Below are 19737 nucleotides of genomic sequence, written 5' to 3'. Positions count from 1 at the left end.
AGTTAGAACATAATTCTCTCTTTTGCGTGCTTGCATGTATGTGTACACACACACATACAAACATACACATACAGAGGGAACGTCACTAATATCCCTCTACTGCAAAATGCCTGAGCTACCTTTCAGAGTAGCATGTTCCAAGATGGAAGCAGAGTAAGGCAGCGGCCTCTCTTGAAGACCTGCTTTTAATGCATGTTGTTCACAGGTGCGGTGTTCAGGGCTCCTGTGTGGCTAGGATGCATGGGTGGCCTTTCCTTCTTGGAGGCTGGAACCTCTGTAGCCTTAAATGCAGATCTCAGCTTGCATCAGTTTCCACTAAGCGGCTGCTCTGTGGAGCCACATTTTAAAACCTTGAATGTGAGAAAAAATGCACCTCTGGGAATTGTATTTATTTATGATCAATGCCCCATATAATTCCAAAGAGCAGAATGCGAGAAAGTTCACTACATGTATGGATAGTATAAAACTGGACAAGTGCAAGTGAAAGCAGATTAGAAACCAGCAAAAGGAGCTACACATGGTTGCCAGCTACTAGGAGCACTTGGGATGAGGTAATTGCTGAACACTGAATTTAGCCTTGGATTTCTTGGCTCATAAGGTGAAAGGGGAAATGTAGAATATATGGTTCTCTTTATCTAAAGGTGGGAAATGGGAAGTTTTGCCCACAGGACTGGACATTTTCCTAATATTCAGTTCAGAAAGGAAATCCACATGTATATCTTCATTAAAAACATATATGACTTGGGTGTCCATGGTGGTTAGGACCTACCAGAGTTTTTAAATTAGCTAGTCAAAATGTGCTGAACCTCACAAAATATAAAATCCTGTTTGTGTTGAACCTGCCCACCTCTGTCTTAACAGCTGGCACGACACCGCGTGCGTGACCACCTCTCTTTTGGATGCAGTAACGTGATCACCTGTCTGCACTCACTCTGCTTCTTTCTCATCTCCAAGCCGTGGTCAGCAGTGCCTCTTCAGATCCGGTTCCGTCCTGTCACTGCTCCTCTCCTGTTGCTCAGCTCCCGGGTGCCTGGGGTCTGAGGTTCTAGGTCCCCAGCCCCCCATTTCCCCTGCTGCTTCCTCTCCTTTGCTGTCTCCGCCCCTCCCTTTTTTGTCCTCCTTTCTGGTGGTGTGCCTTCCCAACACCCTCTTCTCTCCTACGGCATGTTCCTCCCACTGAAACATAGCTTCTTTCTTTGGACTCCAGCTTTCGCAGAGGTTCAGAGCATTCCTGACTCCTGGGGACCCTCCCCACTATTTGTTCCCGTGTCCTTCTGTACCCCTCTCAGTGGGGCTTCCCTCCTTTTTGATACCTTCCTTGCTAAATCACAAGTCCCGGGAGAGGAGGCACTGACCTAACTTTCAGCCCAGGGCCTGGTGTGTGGCAGGGAGTCAGGAGGTATTTGGGGGGAGGGTGGACCCATTCCTCAGTGACTGCCTTGGTCTGTGCTTGGCCTGCTGTGTCCTCACATTTTGGAAGGAGGACTGGGCACGGTAGTGCACACCTGTAATCCCAGCAGCTTGGGAGGCTGAGGCAGGAGGATCTTGAGTTCAGAGCCAGGCTTAGCAACAGTGAGGTGCTAAGCAATTCAGTGAGACCCTGTCTCTAAATAAAATCCAAAATAGGACTGGGGATGTGGCTCAGTGGTTGCCCCTGAGTTCAATCCCCAGTACCCACTCCCCAAAAAATATTTTTTTTGGAAGGGAGACAGGTGTGAAAGCCAACTCGTGAAGGCCCTTTATACTGCATTCATCCATTCATGAGGGCAGGATCCTAAACACCTCCCGGAAGTAGAGGTGTTGCCTTGGAGATTTAAGTTTCCAACCCACAAATGTTGGGGCACACATTCAGACCATAGCAGTGGCCCGAACACTTCAGCAGCCTTCTCCTGCAGTGTACATTTTATCCTGCTGAGACACTATTCTCTGAAGTACAGCTCTGTACAACTCTTTGCTTCTTGGCACCCAAACTTCGATGGGTCCTCATTTCCTACAGGCTATAACCCACACCCCTTATTTAGCCCTCCACGACCTGGGCCCAAGTTGTATTTTCAAACTCCCTTCTCCCAGTCCCCTTAGTCCTTACGTTGAAGCTGGAATGAAGCACCGTGGGCTTCTGCCCAGTCTTCCCTCAGCTCATGCTGTTATAACGGTCCCTTAACTAAGACCTGGCTAAAAGCAGTGCCTTCCATGGTTTGAACTCTGAGTATCTTTGACATGCTAATTGTGTCCTAGCTGCATGGCAGCTATTTTATATGCCTATCTTCCATGTTAGGTTGTGGACAAGCCCTGTCCAGGTCTAGTACGAACCTCCTATAGTAGGTACTTACTAACAGGTTGGTAAATGAGTGACAGCTATTCGGCCTCTCTTTAAGTCAGTCATTCGTAGGAACCGTTTCCCCTCAGGATGCGGTATTTCTTGTAGTTTCTGTTTAACATATATAACAAATGGCTAGTCAGCTGCAGAGTCTCCTGTTCTTTTAAATATCTCTAAAGACTAGTGAGTATGAATCTAATTTGTCCTGTTGTCTGCACACATTTCAGAGACTGCTAATCTATCTTTTGTTACAAAGGTACAGTGTTATTCTAATCCTGAATGCAAGAAAGCAAAACAGAATGGAAATGCATAGCATGGGCCTTTCAAGGGAAGATGCCCAGATTAGCACCATCCAGAAAGTGACTTCTGGGCATTGACCTTGTTTCTAGAAGAGCATCTGTTCCACACTGCCCTCCCCTGGGCTCAATCACTGGTGGCCTTGCCCTGGCATTACTGTCTCAGCAGTGGAACTCCTGGATGAGAGAATAACCCCACCCCTGTTTCCTTTCCTACAGGCTGACTTAAACTGCAATATCCAAGACGATGCTGGGGCTTTTTATGGTGTAACCAGCCAGTATGAGAGTTCTGAAAACATGACGGTCACCTGTTCCACCAAAGTGTGCTCCTTTGGGAAGCAAGTAGTAGAAAAAGTAGAGGTAAGTTAGCCTGTAGTGACCAAGGCAGCCTGTTGGCTTCTTCAGTCTTTCATGGGGACAGAGAATTGTGCTTTTTTGATGTCTTCTCCTTTCCCTCCCACTTCTTTTCTCTGTTACTTTGAAAGGCAAAATGATTTGGAAGCACCTGAAAGCAAGTAGGAAGTCCAGTGACAGCCTCTGTGTCTGAAGCCGATCCTGCTCACCTTGGTGTGCAGCCTCCTGGGGCCCAGGGGATGCTGGGTTGAGCCAGGTCCTCCCAGCCCACCCCCCAGATCCAAGTGCACTCCCAGCATTGTGGGTAACAGTCAGGTTGGCCTTCCATGGGCACGTGCCTTGTAAAATTCTGACACCTTGAGTTTGATACTGTTGCTTTTACTCTTTCCACTCCCTCTATTTTAATTGCTTTCACTGCATTTCATTCTGTATTAGGATCAAATATTTACTTACAGCTTTTACATTTCTTGCCACCCTCCCTTTAAGCAAACGTGTGTTGGTTTTATCCGGGTGAGCTGCTTCGCAGTCGGCTTACCTTTTGAAGTTCTGCTTTCCCAGGCTTTCCGCCCTCCCCAAATTGGTCCATGTTTAGTGAGTAGTTTATTTGTAGCAGATCAGGACCTCTCAGGTCCAGGAGCCCAACCTGGCTGACAGAGACTCTGTTGCAGGGTGAGAGAGCATGACTTGTGGAGTCAGGATGAGAGCCAGAGGTCACAATCACATTTCATCCTTGCTATTAATAGAGATAAGGATATAAGGTATTCAAGAGGAAATGGGGGAGGATTATAGATGCAACAGGTAAAGACTGGAAATCTCAATTGGGAATTCTGAGTATTAAGGCAAATTAAAGCGGAGGGAATAACAACTCAGGATGAGGATTAAATTTGGGGAGCAGCAGCTAGTCCTGGGGTGAGTAGCAGGGAGACATAAGCAGAGATCAGAAATCATAAAACACAGAGGCAGGGCAGGGGCTCAGCATGATGCCTAGGAAGCCCAAAGAGAGGGTAAGAAAGAAGCTGTATAATGAGACAGACTGGGAGAGCTGGAGGAAATGTGGTTACCCACAGTGGTTGGGAGCATGGAGGGTTCATGTTAGGCAGTGTTAGTGAACAGCCACGCTGCAGGGGTCTTCTCTGTATGTGGACTTCTCTGCCTGGACAGGTGCCTGCGAGAAAAGGTGAACCAGATGATTTACTTATTTTCCCAGTTTCAAACTATTCTTCATGGGGTCCTTGGATGGTAGAACCAAAGCTCTTTTCAAGTTCAGGGAGGAGGGAGAAATTGCTTTTGACTCACAAAATCCCAGGAATTTTCATGGAGAAGATGGTCTGAGTGTGGCAGGTTTGCGTTATTTAAAGATTTTAATTTATTTAGAATGTATGCCCACATTTGGTGTGAAGTAGTAGGCTGCTTATATTTTCTTCCAGGTTCACAGGCACTTGTGTCTAACCATTTATTAAGAGATTATTTATTTTCCGGTTGAGCAGGTCTGTTCCCTTTAACTTGCCATCTATGTTGGGAGCTATTCCTCGGCTCCACTTTATTCTGCCCACTTTTTTTTTCTTTTTTCTTTTTTTTTTTTTTTTTTATTAAAATATTTTTTATTTTTACAGACACATTTTGATTCATTGATTGTACACAAATGGGGTACAACTTTTCATTTCTATGGTTGTACACAGTGTAGACTCACATCATTCATGTAGTCATGCATATACATAGGGTAGTACTGTCTGTTTCATTCTACTGTTTTTCCATCCCCACCCCCTCCCACCATCTTTTTCTATGTATCCAGATACCACATGAATTTAATTACAGTGGCTTGATAGTAGGTTCTGATATTGGTGAAGCAAGTCAATCTCATTCTTTTTCATGTTTTCTGAGCTAGTAACGGGCATTTCTAGTTTTTTTATTATTTTCTTACTTTTCATTTGCTAAAACTTCATTAGAGTCATATCAGGAAAATAGTGATGGTAGGTATCCTTCTGTAGTTCTAATGTTAGTAGAATTATTTTTGGAGTTGTGCCATTTATGATTATAGTTAATATTGGCTTTTGTAAATGGTATTTATTACATTTTTAAGTGTTTTTTTTTTTTTCCGTTTTGCTTAGTTTTTTTTTTTTGTTTTGTTTTTTGTTTTTTGGTACCAGGGATTAAACTCAGGGGAACTCAACTACTGAGCCACATCCCCAGCCCTGTTTCATATTTTATTTAGAGACTGTTGCTGAGGCTGGCTTTGAACTCTCCATCTTCCTGCCTTAGCCTCCCCAGCCGCTGGGATTATAGGTGTGTACCACCCGGCTTGCTTAGGGTTTTTATGAGGAATAGCTGCATTAGTTTATCAAGTGCCTTTCAGCACCTCTTGCTACATGATTTTTCTCTAATTTGTTGATGGCAGTTGAGTCAATGAGGTTCCTGTGTATGAACATCCCCAGCATTCCAGAAGAAAGTTCTGCTTTGGATATGTTACTAAATTCTCTGTGCTTATGTTACATCTCATCATGATAGTTTTTAAACTTTTTTTTTTTTTTTTTTTTTTTTTGGTGACCTATCAAGTTTCAGTATTGACTTTACATTCATTTAATAAAAGGAATTAGTATGTGTATCTGTTTTTTGTTGTTGTTGTTTGTTTGTTTGCTTTTTGCAGTGCTGGGGATTGAACCCAGGGCCTTGTGCTTGCAAGGGCAAGCGCTCTAGCAACTGAGCTATATCCCCAGCCCTGTGTACCTGTTTTTGTAGCCTACCATGAAATAGAATAAATAACAAGGAAAATAATTATTCTCTAATAATTACATAAAACTTACCCGTGAAACAATTTGCTCTTTTAAATCTTTTTTAAAAATCTGTTTTAATTAACAAAAAAAATCAAATGTATTTATTGTATACAATGTGAAATTTTGAATTATGTATACATTGTGAAATGGCTAAAATTGAGCTAATTAGCATATGCATTACCACTCATTCTCTCTTTTGTGGTGAAAATACTTAAAACATTTGGCAGTCTTCCAGCGTATAATATATTCTTACTAACTGTAGTCTTCATTGTGTATAATTGATCTCTTGAACTTATTCCTCCTATCTAAATTTGCATTCTTTGTGGTCTCTATATCTTCTACAGTGGTAAATATTTAAGATACTTTCTAGTCCTGGTCATTTCAGTCATTGATCTCTTGGCTTTTTCCACTTCTTTTTTGTTTGATATTAGCACTTTGAGTTTTTCTAGGAAAGCATCCCTGTCCTCTAGGTTCTTTGCTGCCTGAAGCAGATGTAATGGGCCCTCTTGAAAGTTGGGGGTGCAGGGGTGTGGGGGTGCTGGGGAACAAGCCCTGGACCTAGTGCCTGCCCATGTTCTTAAGCCCTGAGCTGTGCTCCCAGCCCTGTACAGCTTCTCATCTCTACCACAATTGTGGTTTTGCCTCTTTTTTTTTCTTCTCCTTTTTAAGCATGTACAGGGCTTATTTTTTTTGTCCTTTTAAAGAACTAGTTTTTAAATTTATTCTGTACACATTTTAAATTTGTTTCATTGATTTGAGCTTTTATCTTTGTTAATTTCCTATTCCTGGTTTCCTTTGGTTTCTTTGTGGTTTGGGTTTACTTTGTGGGGCTTGTGCTTCTTTTTAAATGTGTATTTAGTTCTGCAATTTTTTTGTCTTTAATGGTGAAGGCATTAGGAGGCTGCTTCATGAAGTTTCCTTCAAGTAGAGCTTAACTGTGTCCCATAAGTTTGGATACATTTTCCTTCTCATTGCTCTTTTGATAGCTTATAATTTCCTTTTTAATTCCTTTTTCATCCAAGGTGATCTGGAGTGTTTCTAATTTCTGAGTACTTTCATAGGTTCTTCAAACTGCATATACATTAGCCTACCTGCCCTCCCTCCCCTCCTTTCCCTCTCTCCTTCCTTCCTTTCATCCAGGGACTCATGATAAATGTGAGGTGACCAATTTTTCCTTTTTCCTAAAGTAGGTAAATTATCTGTACAGGTCTTTGGGCCTGCAAGGCCTTATCACAGTAAAGAGGGACTTCTCTGGTCTCTTTGAAGAACTGTAACTTCCTGGGGGCTGTTCTCGGATCTCCAGGAAGAGAATCACTAAGTAGCTGGTTTGGGGTTTTGGTGTTTTTTGTTGAAGATACCATCTTTCCAACAATCTTTTTCTTTTAACTTCCAGGAAAATGATGGACTCTGCATATAGCAATAGTATTTGGATATAGTATTTTTAAAAAGTCAACTACCTGGATTGAATGGCACATAACAGACAATTCATATAGAAAAAGCAATATGCTTTTATAGATAGTAATAACAGTTTCTTGTATTTTGAGGTCAAAAGTATAAAAATGCTCAAATCCTTTTCTCCCAACAGACGGAGTATGCAAGGTTTGAGAATGGCCGATTTGTATACCGAATAAACCGCTCCCCGATGTGTGAATATATGATCAATTTCATCCACAAGCTCAAACACTTACCCGAGAAATATATGATGAACAGTGTTTTGGAAAACTTCACAATTTTATTGGTAATGGTTTTGTCTTTTTTGTCTAGGCAGACTCTGCCATGAGGCTTGCTGGGGTGGACTAGGGAGCCACCAAGGCATCTCTCTGCCAAAAGAACTTGACTGTTAGATGGGGCCCTGGGTGGTCAGCTAGCAGTGGAACTCACAGTTTCCATTGAGCACACTTGGACTATATTTGGGTTTGAGTCAGTAGAAGAGAAGTAGTCTCATCTGGGGTTTCTAAACTTGGCAGAACTAGAATTCAGATGGGTATTAAAAAGTGGTGATCCTAGTTTCTCAATTCCAGCTGCACATCAGAAAGTTCTAAAGAACCATTTAAAATCTGGTACCCAGGCTGACCCTTGGTTCACTCATTCAGATTCTCTGAGGGTTAGATTCAGGCATGTATATTTTTTTAAAATTCCACAGGTAATTCCCAGTGTTAGCCGCAACTGAGTCTCAGCAACTATATAAAATGCAAATCATAAATGAGACAGAAGCTGAGTCCATAGGTTTGCATTTCAAACACACCTTGACTCACTTCTTGAAGGATTTGCAAAGCCTTTTATGAGATAACATGTATTAAGAAAATACAAGCTATCCTGAGAGAAATAAAAATTAGAATAGAATAAAGTGACCAGGAAGGGAAGGAAAATGTTCTTCAAAAACTGAAAAATATGATCAAAACTTAAGGGGAGAAGCTGAAGGGAAAGAAAAGATGATAGTGCTCAAAATCCTTGACAGGAAGCTTACCTGTCCCCCAGACAGTGCAGGGGATTACGTGATATTTTGCTTTAGGCTAACTTCTCCTAGGAACTTCATTTGAGAACTTTGGAAAGGTTATGAGGAATAGCATTTTATACTTAGAAAATACCTAGTAAGGTTTTTTGGTTTTTTGGTTTTTGTTTTTTTTTAAGGCTCACTCATTAAAAAAAAAAAAAAAAATTCTTGATTAAATTGAAGGGAAAATACCAAAACAAAACTTGGTAGGAACAATTTTGTTAAAAGGGGTAACTGGATAATACTGTGGTCACGTATTCAGCCCTCTGACAGCTTACTTCATTACTCTTTGTTACTAAGATTAAGAACTAGAGTACATCTCTAGTAATTAGAAAAATGCAAATTAAAACAACTCTAAGATTTCATCTTACTCCAATTGGAATGGCGATTATCAAGAACACAAACAATAATAGATGTTGGCGAGGATGTGGGGAAAAAGGCACACTTTTACATTGCTGGTGGAGTTACAAATTGGTGCAGCCACTCTGGAAAGCAGTGTAGAGAATCCTCAGAAAATTTGGAATGGACCCACCTTTTGACCCAGTTATCCCACTCCTCGGTTTATACACTGGGAATTCTTTACCTGGAATTTTGGTTCCATTTCGTCAGTGGTTCTCAATCAGTGATACACTTTTTTTTTCATTGTTGTTGTTTTTAAACAGGCTCTCTCCCAAACCTGTACCCCATTCCAAAACCCGATTTATACTTTTTACCTGTTTCCATAATGTAAATAGATCCCCTCCATGGGCAATCTCAAGCTACCAGTGATTGTCTAGTTCATGAAATTTCTTAATATTAACAATAACATTCATAAGCCAGTAGAATCCAGCTCCCATATATCACTGTTAAAAAGAAAAAAAAAAAATCAATTTTTAAAATTAAAGCCCTTCACATATTAGATTCATCCAGGAAACTTTTAAAAAATCTGAGGCCTGAGCCCCACTTCAGATGAATCTCTGGGGTGGGGTCCAGCATCATGTTTTTTTGTTTAATTTTAAAGCTTTCCAGATAGTTGAAGTGAGCAGCTAGGACTGAAAGCCACTGCTGTAGTGGACTGGCAAATGAGCTTCAGGGCGTCTCAGAGCTCACTGGGACAAATTGGCATGCAACTGGCAAACAGTTTTGCATGTGAATATGTTCTAGGGAGACAATCTCAGTGGATTCTCAGATATGCCTATGTGCTTCTGTACTTCAGAAACCAGTAATTTGAAGAAGAATTTGGAATACCTGATCTGTAATACTATTCCTTAGTTTCTTTTTCTCTAATGGACTTTTGGTGAAAACTGAGTGGTTCTAATGTGGGCACTGGCTAGAAGCAGGTACTTGTCGGAGGTTTTCTCTGCTGCTATTTAAAGAACAGGTATAGCAGCTTAGCATTCAGGTAAGCAAGCTGGAATCCTGCTGTGCTTTAAACAGTCTCAGTCCTTAGAACTCTTGAGTGGATGACCACCACCTCTTGGAGGGAGTCTAGCTGCTGCTTAAAAGCCAGCATTGTCTGTTTCTGCACATTAAGGAAGATGATATTCCCAGGCCGTGACTTTCTATGAGCACAGTGGAATGAATATGGTCAGGAAATGTCAGAGAACCTATTTCCCACAAAGCCCAGGTAACTGTCAGGAGTGCTTCCTCAGGACATGTGACTTCAACCAACATGGTTATCCAGGGAACTTAGGTTTGATTAATAACTTCACTAAGAAGTTGCAGAAATTTCTTTGATATGAGGAATTGATAACCTCCAATAAGCATCTACTAGAAATATCATAGTTATAAAAAAACTGCAATTAAGCCAGCACTCCTGGATTATGAAAGTCATGTCATCTAATTGATGAACAGGAAAAATTACACTTCCCAGCTGTGTCTGAGGGACAGGCCATTATGGAAGCTGCTGGGCAAAGTCGGAAGGACTTCACTGGGTGTTTTGAATACAAACCCTGTGTCATCAAGACCAATTCCAGACCGTACTGACCAATGAAGTGGGTTATCTGATTACATCAAGTTGATTGGGAAGTTGAGCTGAACCTGTCAATGTGGGGCCCTAGAGACAATAACTGCACAGAGCTGAGAAAGACAGCAGTTGAGCTGTGGACCACACATGCTGCTTTCTTTTGAGGTCATATTTAGACATAACAGCTAATGGAATCATTTTTGTTTTCTCCTTTTGAATCTCAGTTACAAAGCCCAAATGAGGTATGTTCTTTCATAGAAAATTTGTGAGAAAATAGGATACAGCCTAGAGGTTTTAGGCACTGTGCTCCATAGATCCTTTGTAAATGGTATGCTATAAAATTCTTGCTACAAAACCATGGGATCGGGGGCTGGGGAGATAGCTCAGTTGGTAGAGTGCTTGCCTCATAAGCACAAGGCCCTGGGTTCAATCCCCAGCACCGCCAAAAAAAAAAAAAAAAAAAAAAAAAAAAAAACATGGGATCATTTTTATTCCCATTTTTATGGATAACGAATCATCAGGCCTACCCGGGGTCACAGGGTCAATAATAAAGACTTGACAGAAAAACCACTTTGCAGGATAATTTCATAGTCATGAAATCAGAGGGCTTGGTTTAGGGCCCATCTCTACTTTATGATCTTGCACAAGTCATCTGAAGTCTGCAGACCTCAGTCTCTGCACCATTTATAAACAAAGGCTTCAACTGCATTCTCTACCTCAAAGGTAATAATTGAGAGTGCTTTAATTCATTCAACTAAACTGTGGGATTAGATTGTGTTAGCTACTGAGAAGCAATGCAAATGAAACACAGTGCCTATACTGCAGTTACCCATGGCCTTTAGGGTGATAGAGGCAGGCAAATAGACCATTACAATACAAGGTTATGGTTGCTGGGCTACTAGGCATCATGGTGGGGTGGGGGAATTCTCAGGGCTAACATTTATGTTGCTTTGACAGATAAAACATTTTTCGGATTTACCAAAAAGGGGGGTGCATTCTGTGAGTACTGTACATGGGTGTCAGGTGTAGTGATGTTGCAGTGAGCTGGACAGGCCTTCCTGGGGGGAGGGGGAAGGCAGGCATTCTTCACGTCATCACTAAATGGATGGGAACTCTAACCAGCTGGTGACAGGCAGAGGGACTTAGTGCTAAGAGAATTAAGAGGAGGATTCGACCTGGTTCAAGGGGATGGGGAAGGCCTCCTGAAGGAAAAAGAACTGAATGGCCACCTTGAACAAGTTGAACCCTGAGCAGATTAACTCCTCAGCTCCTTCTCACCAGAGGGAAATAATAATAGCTCCCACTCATAGAGTTGTTGGAATGTCGTATGAGACGATCTGTGGAAAGCATTTAATGTTTGAGTAGATGTAGAGTAAGCAATCAGTATGTGTTGGTTACTGTGTAAATTTCCATTCATTCAGCAAATATTAATTAAATGACCATGTGTGCCATGCACTGAGCTAGTTACTGGGAAACATGGTCCCTGATCTTCAGGAATTTATAGTCCACTGAATGAGATGGATGTTTAAAGGAAAAAAAAAAAAAAAAAAAACTCACACAATTTTTTAGGGAAAATCAGAAATACTATGAGACTTTAGTCTGGGAATATTAACTTGACTGCCTCAAGGTCAAGAGAAGCAAATGCAGGAAGCAGCCTGATGCATAGGGGAAAAGGGGTCTGTGACAAGCCAGACCAGGCTCTCCAGTTCAGGATGTTTTCAAACACAGAAGTCATGGGAGAGTCACTGAAGTGGCTCGAGTGGGGAAGTTTGGTAGATTTGCACGTAGAAGCTTCCTTCTGAGGATGGCATGGGGAACTGCGATGGAGGAGAGGAGAAGAGGCAGCGGTGATTTGGGCCAGAGGGTGCCAGGGTTGGCCATGGGTTGAGGAAGGAGACAGCTTCCGGAGCCTACCTGAAGGGGTAACAGATGGTGTTTCAGCATACGTTTGGAAGGTAAAGCCTGTGCCCGGGGGAAGATTGTCACTAGACATGATTCCACCCATACCACGATCCTTTACATGGCAAAAGTTTTGTTGAGTCCAAGCTCTGCCTACCATACATGAGGCCCTGGGTTTGATCCCTGCAGGGGCAGTGGCAGGGGACAGGGGGAATATCATACACCACACACACACACACACACACACACACACACACACACACAAATAAATAAAAATAAAGTAGGACATAATTACTTAGGATAAATAGTTTAGTTATCCCATGGGATAGAATTATAGAAAATTGCCTTAAGTATAAAGAAATCAGCCCTCAGAAAATACCCAAACACATAAACTGCACTGATTCTTGAGGTTCTTGGGCTTGGATGATGGACGAGACACCATCTATAAGGTCTTTCTTGCTAATGGCACCATGCTTGGATGGGGTTCAAGTTCTTGGAATATGTGTTAGATGGTGCAGAGTAAGGCTGACTGGATCTGTAACCCACTGATCCGACTTAAGACTGCTCTTCTTCAATTCAGTCATAGTCCTGGGGCACAGGGCCTTCTTCCATGTGGTACCATATATATATATATGCCTTTTCTTTTTCTTTTTTATTTTTTTTTAACAGGTGGTAACAAACAGGGATACACAAGAAACTCTCCTCTGCATGGCCTGTGTATTTGAAGTTTCAAATAGTGAACATGGAGCACAACATCATATTTACAGGCTTGTAAAAGACTGAACATGATTATTTATATATATAGATATCTGTATATACACACACCTATGTGCACACACACACTCTCCATTATTGAACGACTGACTGTAAACCTCACCACGTGGGTGGTGCCCTGGCCCCGAGGTCACCCCGACTTTTCTAAGTCCTGTTTGAGTGAAGTCATTTTTTCATGTGTTCATACTATCATTGTAGCTGTGAAGTTCTGGTACAGTTGTAAAGAGAAATCAAGTTGTTTCTATGTGTTCTTCAGATCTGCAGCCCACAATTCCTCGGGAATGGAAAACCTAAACAACTCAGGTCTCTCTCTGCAGAGACCTGTTTCTTATTGTGGTAAAAAATATTAAGACAGAGCATTGGCCATGGGACATTTACTGCCTTTACACAAATGTATTTAGTTCTCTTTTTTTCCAACATGAAATTCTTGTTTTAAGATACAAGTAAAATTAATCTTTAAATATAAATGTAAATTAGTACACAAAACTAAGAATCTTTAGACTTATCTTTGTAACTAATTAGGGTGGAAGTTATGAAAGAATGTAATTCACTAAATTATTTTTTAAATGAAACCTTTCTTTCTTTTTGAAACCAAATGTTAAACTATAGCCTTAAGAAATGCTTGGTAGAAATATCCTAATGAGACAAATTTGTACTTTTTTCCTCAAGGTTAAAACTAATCTTCTAATCCATTAAACTCTTGAACAGGTATTACAGAGGAAGAAAACTTCACCCCTTATCCTTAACATATATAGTATATTTAAAAATGTAAAATTGTATTGTACTAATGTGATGGTTGATTATTTAATGAAGAAGAAAAGATGGCTCTTTTTGCAATAAGTAGATAAATACTGAAAAATCTAAACTTACAATGTTTATAGTCTTGTGTGTGCAGTTATATTTTATATGGACAACCAAATTTTTTATTAAGAAGAGTAAACATTTGAACCACTGAAATTTAATAGCAAAATTTTAAATTTGGCATGAATACTGCACTGTGAGCTGCAAAGTACAGAGAATCCTGTGGCTGGGAGAAAATTTCAACAACCAAACAAGTAAAAGGCTCATCAGGCTTAGCAATCTCTGCTCCCCAGAAAATTGTAAGCATCCCTACCAGCCTGTGGATAAATTCTTTATTTCTGGTGACCCAATATGCGTAGGAACCTGCTGTGACTATATGTGTATGAATGTAAACAGTTATGTACACATATACAGACATGGTTATTCAACATTTGTAACATCTGTTTAGTGTTGCTCAGTTTGCTAGGTGCTGATACGTATGTATATCTCAGTCTGCATCTCTACTTAGATGTGTTCTCTCTAAGGATGTCCATTTCCTTGACATCTTTCAGTAAGACACAATGACCCTTGTTTGACTTAAGTTTAAGAGGCCCAGTGCTCTCTCTGTCTCTCTGTTTCTCTCTCTCTTTCTCTTTCTTCTCTCTCACCCTTTCAGATAGGCTCCTTCAGGAGGTTCTCTTTTTGGGGGAGATTTAACTTTTCAGAGCAAGTATTCCAAGGCATTACCCAGGCAGAGCTGGTTTGATGTGGCCACATGTCTTGGGTTATTTTCATTATAAGTGCTTCGTTGGAGAGGGAAAAGAGGCTACCCCTCAACTCTCCAGAAGAAAATGATGATTTTTATAACTTTTAGAAATATGTGAACACAGTAGAACATAAAAAAAATTTCGTGAGGTGTTCACCAACGCTAGGACATAGTTCTGCCACGGCCAAGTGTCTTACACACACACTTCCTCGCCCCACCATCTGCTCTGACCCTGCTGTACGTTGTCTCATATCTTGTGGTCATGAGTGTGAGGGTTTGCCTGGCTTATGATAAAAAGAAAAGCACTGGACTAAACGTGATGTCTCCCCAAGGCATCACTGGTCATTAGAAAGACCAGAGAACATGCAAAACGTTCCCACTTGGAATGCACATCCTTGCATAAACAGTAGGGTGGTGCTGCTCATCGTCCCTCCAAAGTAAGGCCTGCCTTTGTTTCCTGTTTCCAAGCCAGCCTCTGAGGAACTGCCCTAGCTTCTGCCCTTCTGTCTGGTCTTCAGTCCAAGCTTTAAAGCTTCTTTCATGGTCATAATATTCATAAAGACTTCTGTCAGACACTCATAGGAAAGTGTCTTTGGCTTCTGTTTCCTCCATCTTTTCTCAACAGAACTCCCCCCCCACACACACACACATAACTCCCCCAGGACAAGGCTGTATGAGTGGGTGCAAATGACCTCATGCGGTATAAAGCCAGGCCAGCCCAAAACTTCAGGGGCAGAAGTGTCTGGTTCACCCTCCCACACAGGAGTGAGGCTCTCATGTGCTACCTGGGGGGACTCTTGGGATTTACTTTCAAAGCACAAAAAAATTCTAGAACCCAAGAAGACCAGCTAGAGGATAAGCACTAGCTGCAGAGAAGGCCATACCTGGCCAACTGTCTTCACAGGGTCAGGCAAGGTCTTCTGCTGCCTGGCTGCCCACGTCTTCTTTCTCTGAATGTCCTTGGAGTTCATTTTGGGGGGTTTACCTGAATACCTTGAGAATTACTTTTAATTGAAATTTGCATTTAAAACAACTAAGATTTTTTAATCTTCTGCTAAAACTTTTGTCAGGACAAATATTTTCCCTATCTTAACTACTGGTCCAGTTATTCTAAACTCTGGGGCTTGCTTTCTTTGTCTCTCCCAAATTAACCCTTTGGGTGGGACTTGTGTCCTCATACCTAATCCAAGTCTCTGACCCTTCCTCCTGGATGTTTCTTCCTTCTGCCTTTGTCTTAAAAGTTTCCTAAACCATAAGGAAGCCTTTGCAAAACTGGTCCTCACCTCTCTCCCAGGTGCTCTCTCCTGGTGACCTCCAGTACCAGGTGTGCCTGAGACATCTTGTGCTTTCACTGCAGAGCTCAGAGGCCAAATTTTCCCAGGGAGGAGCTGAAGAAGAACAGGGCTCTGTTCTGTTGGAATTCATTTTTATCATCCTGAGATACCTACAGTAAAGCCAGGACCTCTTCAGGACGTGTCCCTGGCAGAATCTCTGGCTTTTCCAGGCTACCTGAGACAAGGGTTTCTCAGCCTTGATGCTATTGACATTTTGGACCAGATCGTTCTTTGTTGTGTGGGGCTGTCCTGGGCATTGTCAGAGGCTTACTAGTGCTCTGGCCTCTACCTAGTAGCACCCCTTCACCCAGTTGTCACAACTTGCCAGTGTCCCATGGAGTGCAGTCACCCCTCATCAAGAACAGCTCCCCCACATCTTGTAGGTAGTGGTTTCTCCTTCCATTTCACTGGTAGGATCTTCTCTCCTGGGAGCCTGTGTCAGGTCCTCAAGAGGCAGGTGGGAATATATTGATCAAGTGACATTATGTCCATGTTTCCTCCTGCTCCAAAACTTTTCTGATTTGACCTTCATCCCTTAGTTAACAAGGCTTTTTTTTTTTTTTTTTTTTTTTAATCCCAGCAATTTTCATTATTTCTTATAAGCTCATGAGTCTTCTCATCAAACCTTTAATCCTTCTGATTTATTTTCTCTGGCTGCTTCTGCTTTCTGCCTTATGGTCAGTACTGTTTGTAGAACTCATCGAAACCTCTCAAACATTTCTTTTCATCTTTGGGGATGGATCAGGGAAGAATCCGTTCCAGAAGAGGACTTAAGAGTTTTTCTTTCTTGAGCTAAAAGAGAGCGCAGTGTACCACTCCTCTGCCATTTTGTGAATGAGGAGGTTGAGGCTGGAGGAGAGATGAGATGACTTGCCCAGAGTCACCTAGCTGGCTCGTGACAGAGGAGGACTGAGGACTTCTAGGGCCCCTGCCTCTTTAATCCTTGGCCTCTTCCACTGGAGGCCGTTCTTCTTTGGTGCTCTATGCTTACATGATCCCTAAGGTTGTATGGACAGGGTTGGTTCAGAAGAGAGGGGAGATCCAGAATGCCCTGTGCAGGAGCACCAGGTCCCCTGTGCTGCTTCGCATGGGGCTGTGCTATGCCTGGCCATGGCTGTCTGAGGCACCCGGTGCAGGTAGGAAAGCTGATGAGCCTTTTCGCCTCCTCTGAGGCAATTCACCTGCCACAGGCTCTCAGTCAAATTTTTATCTCCTAAGCATCCCAGCAGCAAAGTCCTGCCCTCAGACCAGCCAAAAAAATAGTCCCCGATCTGAACACTTGGTGTTTAAAGTCCCCACGTGACTTTTAAACCCAAGTCTTCATTAGATTTCAATACTGTGGTAGTTTTAGCCATTATTTTTTTGTGTGTGTAACTGTCAATTATTTAAATCACATGACAATTTTACAAACCAGGTACATATCATTTGTATGATTTTGTATATGCTCTGGTACACTACACCTGTCCCAACAAAGAGTAGAGCTGATTGTTTGTTGGTGTTTGCACCTGTGACATTAGGGGGGGCGTCTGCATTGCTATTTCTCTATGTTGACGTTTCTGTGGCAAAGCCCTGCACGTGTCATTTCTGAAAAGCCTTAAATCTTGGAGACGTTGCGTGTCGGGTCTGTAGTGCAAAAGGCTGCCTCGGAACCGTGAGCCCTTTTGTAAGCTGGAAGCATTTCTCTTACTACTGTTACTTTTATAGGAAGTTTTCAATTCAGAGCTGCCAAAGCGTTCCAGTAAGCAGTGCCTTAGCAATACCTTAGTCCTACCGCCAGCCTTTTCTCACGCCTAGACTCCCTGTCCATTTACCAATTGGCCCAGGACAAGCAAAATTTGTTTTCATTTTGTTTTTGAAGCCCACCATTTTTCTTCAGTTCTCTAAGAAACTGACGACTTGGCCTGAAATCTGAAGCCCGAATCCAAGTCGGTTCTTTGACCACTGCTCTCCAATGTATATACCAAAACAAAAGGTTGCAACTTTGTAGTTTACTATGAAAAGCAAATTGTACTTTTATTGTTGCCTTTTAAATTCACGACCAAATACTTAGCTATTTGTGAATCTTCTGCACTCTAGCATGAAAGTGCCTTTGGTTTGAGATTCCAGCTTAGAAAAGTGCTGCCATAATAACGATAATTTGTAGAGAGACCAAAAATATTTTGAGATCACCGTAATGCCTTTGGTTTACCGGGATGAGCAACCAACCACAGGCCTCTGTTCACAAGAGCACCACATGGTCGTGCCTGCCTGCCTGCCTGCCTGTGGGGGCCCCTCCACCATCCTCCGTAGCACACTGCCGCAGGAGCGACCCGGACACTGTTGTGTTTGTGCGTGCCGATGACCCGGCATGTCGTTTCAGCCCATCACCCAGCCCTGCATCCGGATGAAGGAATTTCCACACCAACAACAGGATCTTGGCCGGTGGACAGATACTACGGCTTCTGCCTTCTCCGCGTGTTCGTGTTCAGTCTCTGTGGAGACTCCTTTCCATTCAAATGACAGTGCGCACTTAACTGGCTCACACAGTGATACCATTTCGAAAGTTGGAAGCCTCAAACTGAGATGACAGTGCAGAGCAAAATGTGTTAGGGTCATTACAATTGAAGTGTTCTTCTTAGGGCAAAAGCGTTGCCTCGAGTGTTGTGTATGGGTGTGCTATGAAAACCTTCCAAAGAGCACCATTCACAATTCGGCGTGTTCAAAGAATGTTCCAGCCCTCCAGGGGGCGACTCCTAAAAAGTCTGTGTCAGCTTGTAGCAAACCCTTGTGTAGCATGGGAAGACTATAGAGGTGAAAAGGTCGAGGAGGCAAAAAATAAATAAATAAATAATCAAAAATAAACAGAACACCAGCCAAAAAGAAGCCAGGAAAATTAAAAAAAAAAAAATTATTCTTTGCTAATATAGATGTAAAAATAACAGACAACTTTGGAAGTTAGCCTCTTAATACATATGTTCCATCTATCACTACCTGGTGTCTTTAAGAATAGCCTCTCCGGACTGATACTTCAGGAGTGGTTTCTCTCCACCCCAAGTTGTGAGTATTTATTTATAAGAGTTCTGTGTTTAAAAAAAAAAAAAAAAAAAAAAAAAAACTAGTAAATGAACAAGAAAATCACACAAAGTTCCAGTCAGCTGCTCAAATTCTCTGCTCCTCCCTGTCAGGACTATACCACAACTTGGAAGGAATTAGTCAAATGAGTGTTTTCCTGCTTCGCTTTTCAGCTGTTCCTGTGTTTGGTTTGATAACAGTTTTCTCATAAACTCTTTGCTTATGTCATTTGGAATGAAGGTTTTATGTTTCAAATTGACTGCATTGCGGAGGGTGGTCTCATTGAAGTCATGCACCATTAAGTAAGATGAAATACTTGTATTTATTGCCCCACTTCCTAAGCTGTAACTGTTTACTCTGAATTTGCATCGCGTCACGCTGCATCGTTTCTGTGTTGCAAGCAGCATTTACACTCCCTCCCTTCATCATCAGATGGGGTAGATTCCATTCGATTCCACCTCTCTCGGGTTGACTGTTGCCTTCCACAAGGAGATTGCTTCTGCTTCCCCTTTCTCTAAGAGAGGCAGACAGAATCCAGGTGTCAATCAGTTGGAAACCAATCCCTGATGTTCTTTTTCCATTTTTTTCTTTTGGCATTAATCATTTTCTGTGATTAGTTTCACTGTGTAAATTAGATATTAACTGCACTTCTTTTAAAAAGATGTACATCTCCCTGTTACCTCCTTGAAATATTTACTTCTGTAGGCCTTTTTCAATAGGCTTAATGACTGCAAACAAGGGAAAAAAAAAGTAAAAACAAAAACAGTACGTGCCTGAAAAATGACAAAAAAATTTTTTTGTAACATTTAAAAAAGAAACCTGAATAGCCTTTACTTCTTTAATATGCTCAAATTTTATGTAAATTGGTTTTTGCCACGTGTGTTTGTTCACATTCTAAACGACTTAATGGATTCTCACAGTCTGTGTCTTCGTGTCGCGTGTATAGAATGGGCTTG

At 41.8% G+C, this 19737-nt stretch overlaps 1 protein-coding gene across 1 annotated transcript; it reads left to right on the top strand.

Annotated features, from left to right (window-relative positions):
• The first annotated feature begins 1691 nt into the window (after positions 1-1691).
• Positions 1692-16285, top strand: LOC306639274 (protein scalloped). The gene is made up of 3 exons (XM_079102726.1): positions 1692-2973; positions 7324-7476; positions 12746-16285. The coding sequence occupies exons 1-3, from the start codon at positions 2911-2913 to the stop codon at positions 12857-12859; spliced, it is 330 nt and encodes a 109-aa protein (XP_078958852.1). The 5' UTR covers positions 1692-2910; the 3' UTR covers positions 12860-16285.
• Positions 16286-19737: the final 3452 nt, after the last annotated feature.

Source organism: Sciurus vulgaris (genome assembly GCF_902686455.1).
Source record: "Sciurus vulgaris genome assembly, chromosome: 11".
Taxonomy (NCBI): Eukaryota; Metazoa; Chordata; class Mammalia; order Rodentia; family Sciuridae; genus Sciurus; species Sciurus vulgaris.
The sequence above is the reverse complement of the archived record's forward strand: the minus strand, read 5'-3'. Positions and strand labels throughout refer to the sequence as shown.

Bases quoted from the DNA above. Each gene is read 5' to 3' on its own strand.
- LOC306639274 (XM_079102726.1), top strand. From the start codon at position 2,911: ATGACGGTCACCTGTTCCACCAAAGTGTGCTCCTTTGGGAAGCAAGTA. The intron at 2,974-7,323 runs GTAAGTTAGCCT...TTCTCCCAACAG, and splicing joins AAGTAGTAGAAAAAGTAGAG to ACGGAGTATGCAAGGTTTGA. The intron at 7,477-12,745 runs GTAATGGTTTTG...TTTTTTTAACAG, and splicing joins AAAACTTCACAATTTTATTG to GTGGTAACAAACAGGGATAC.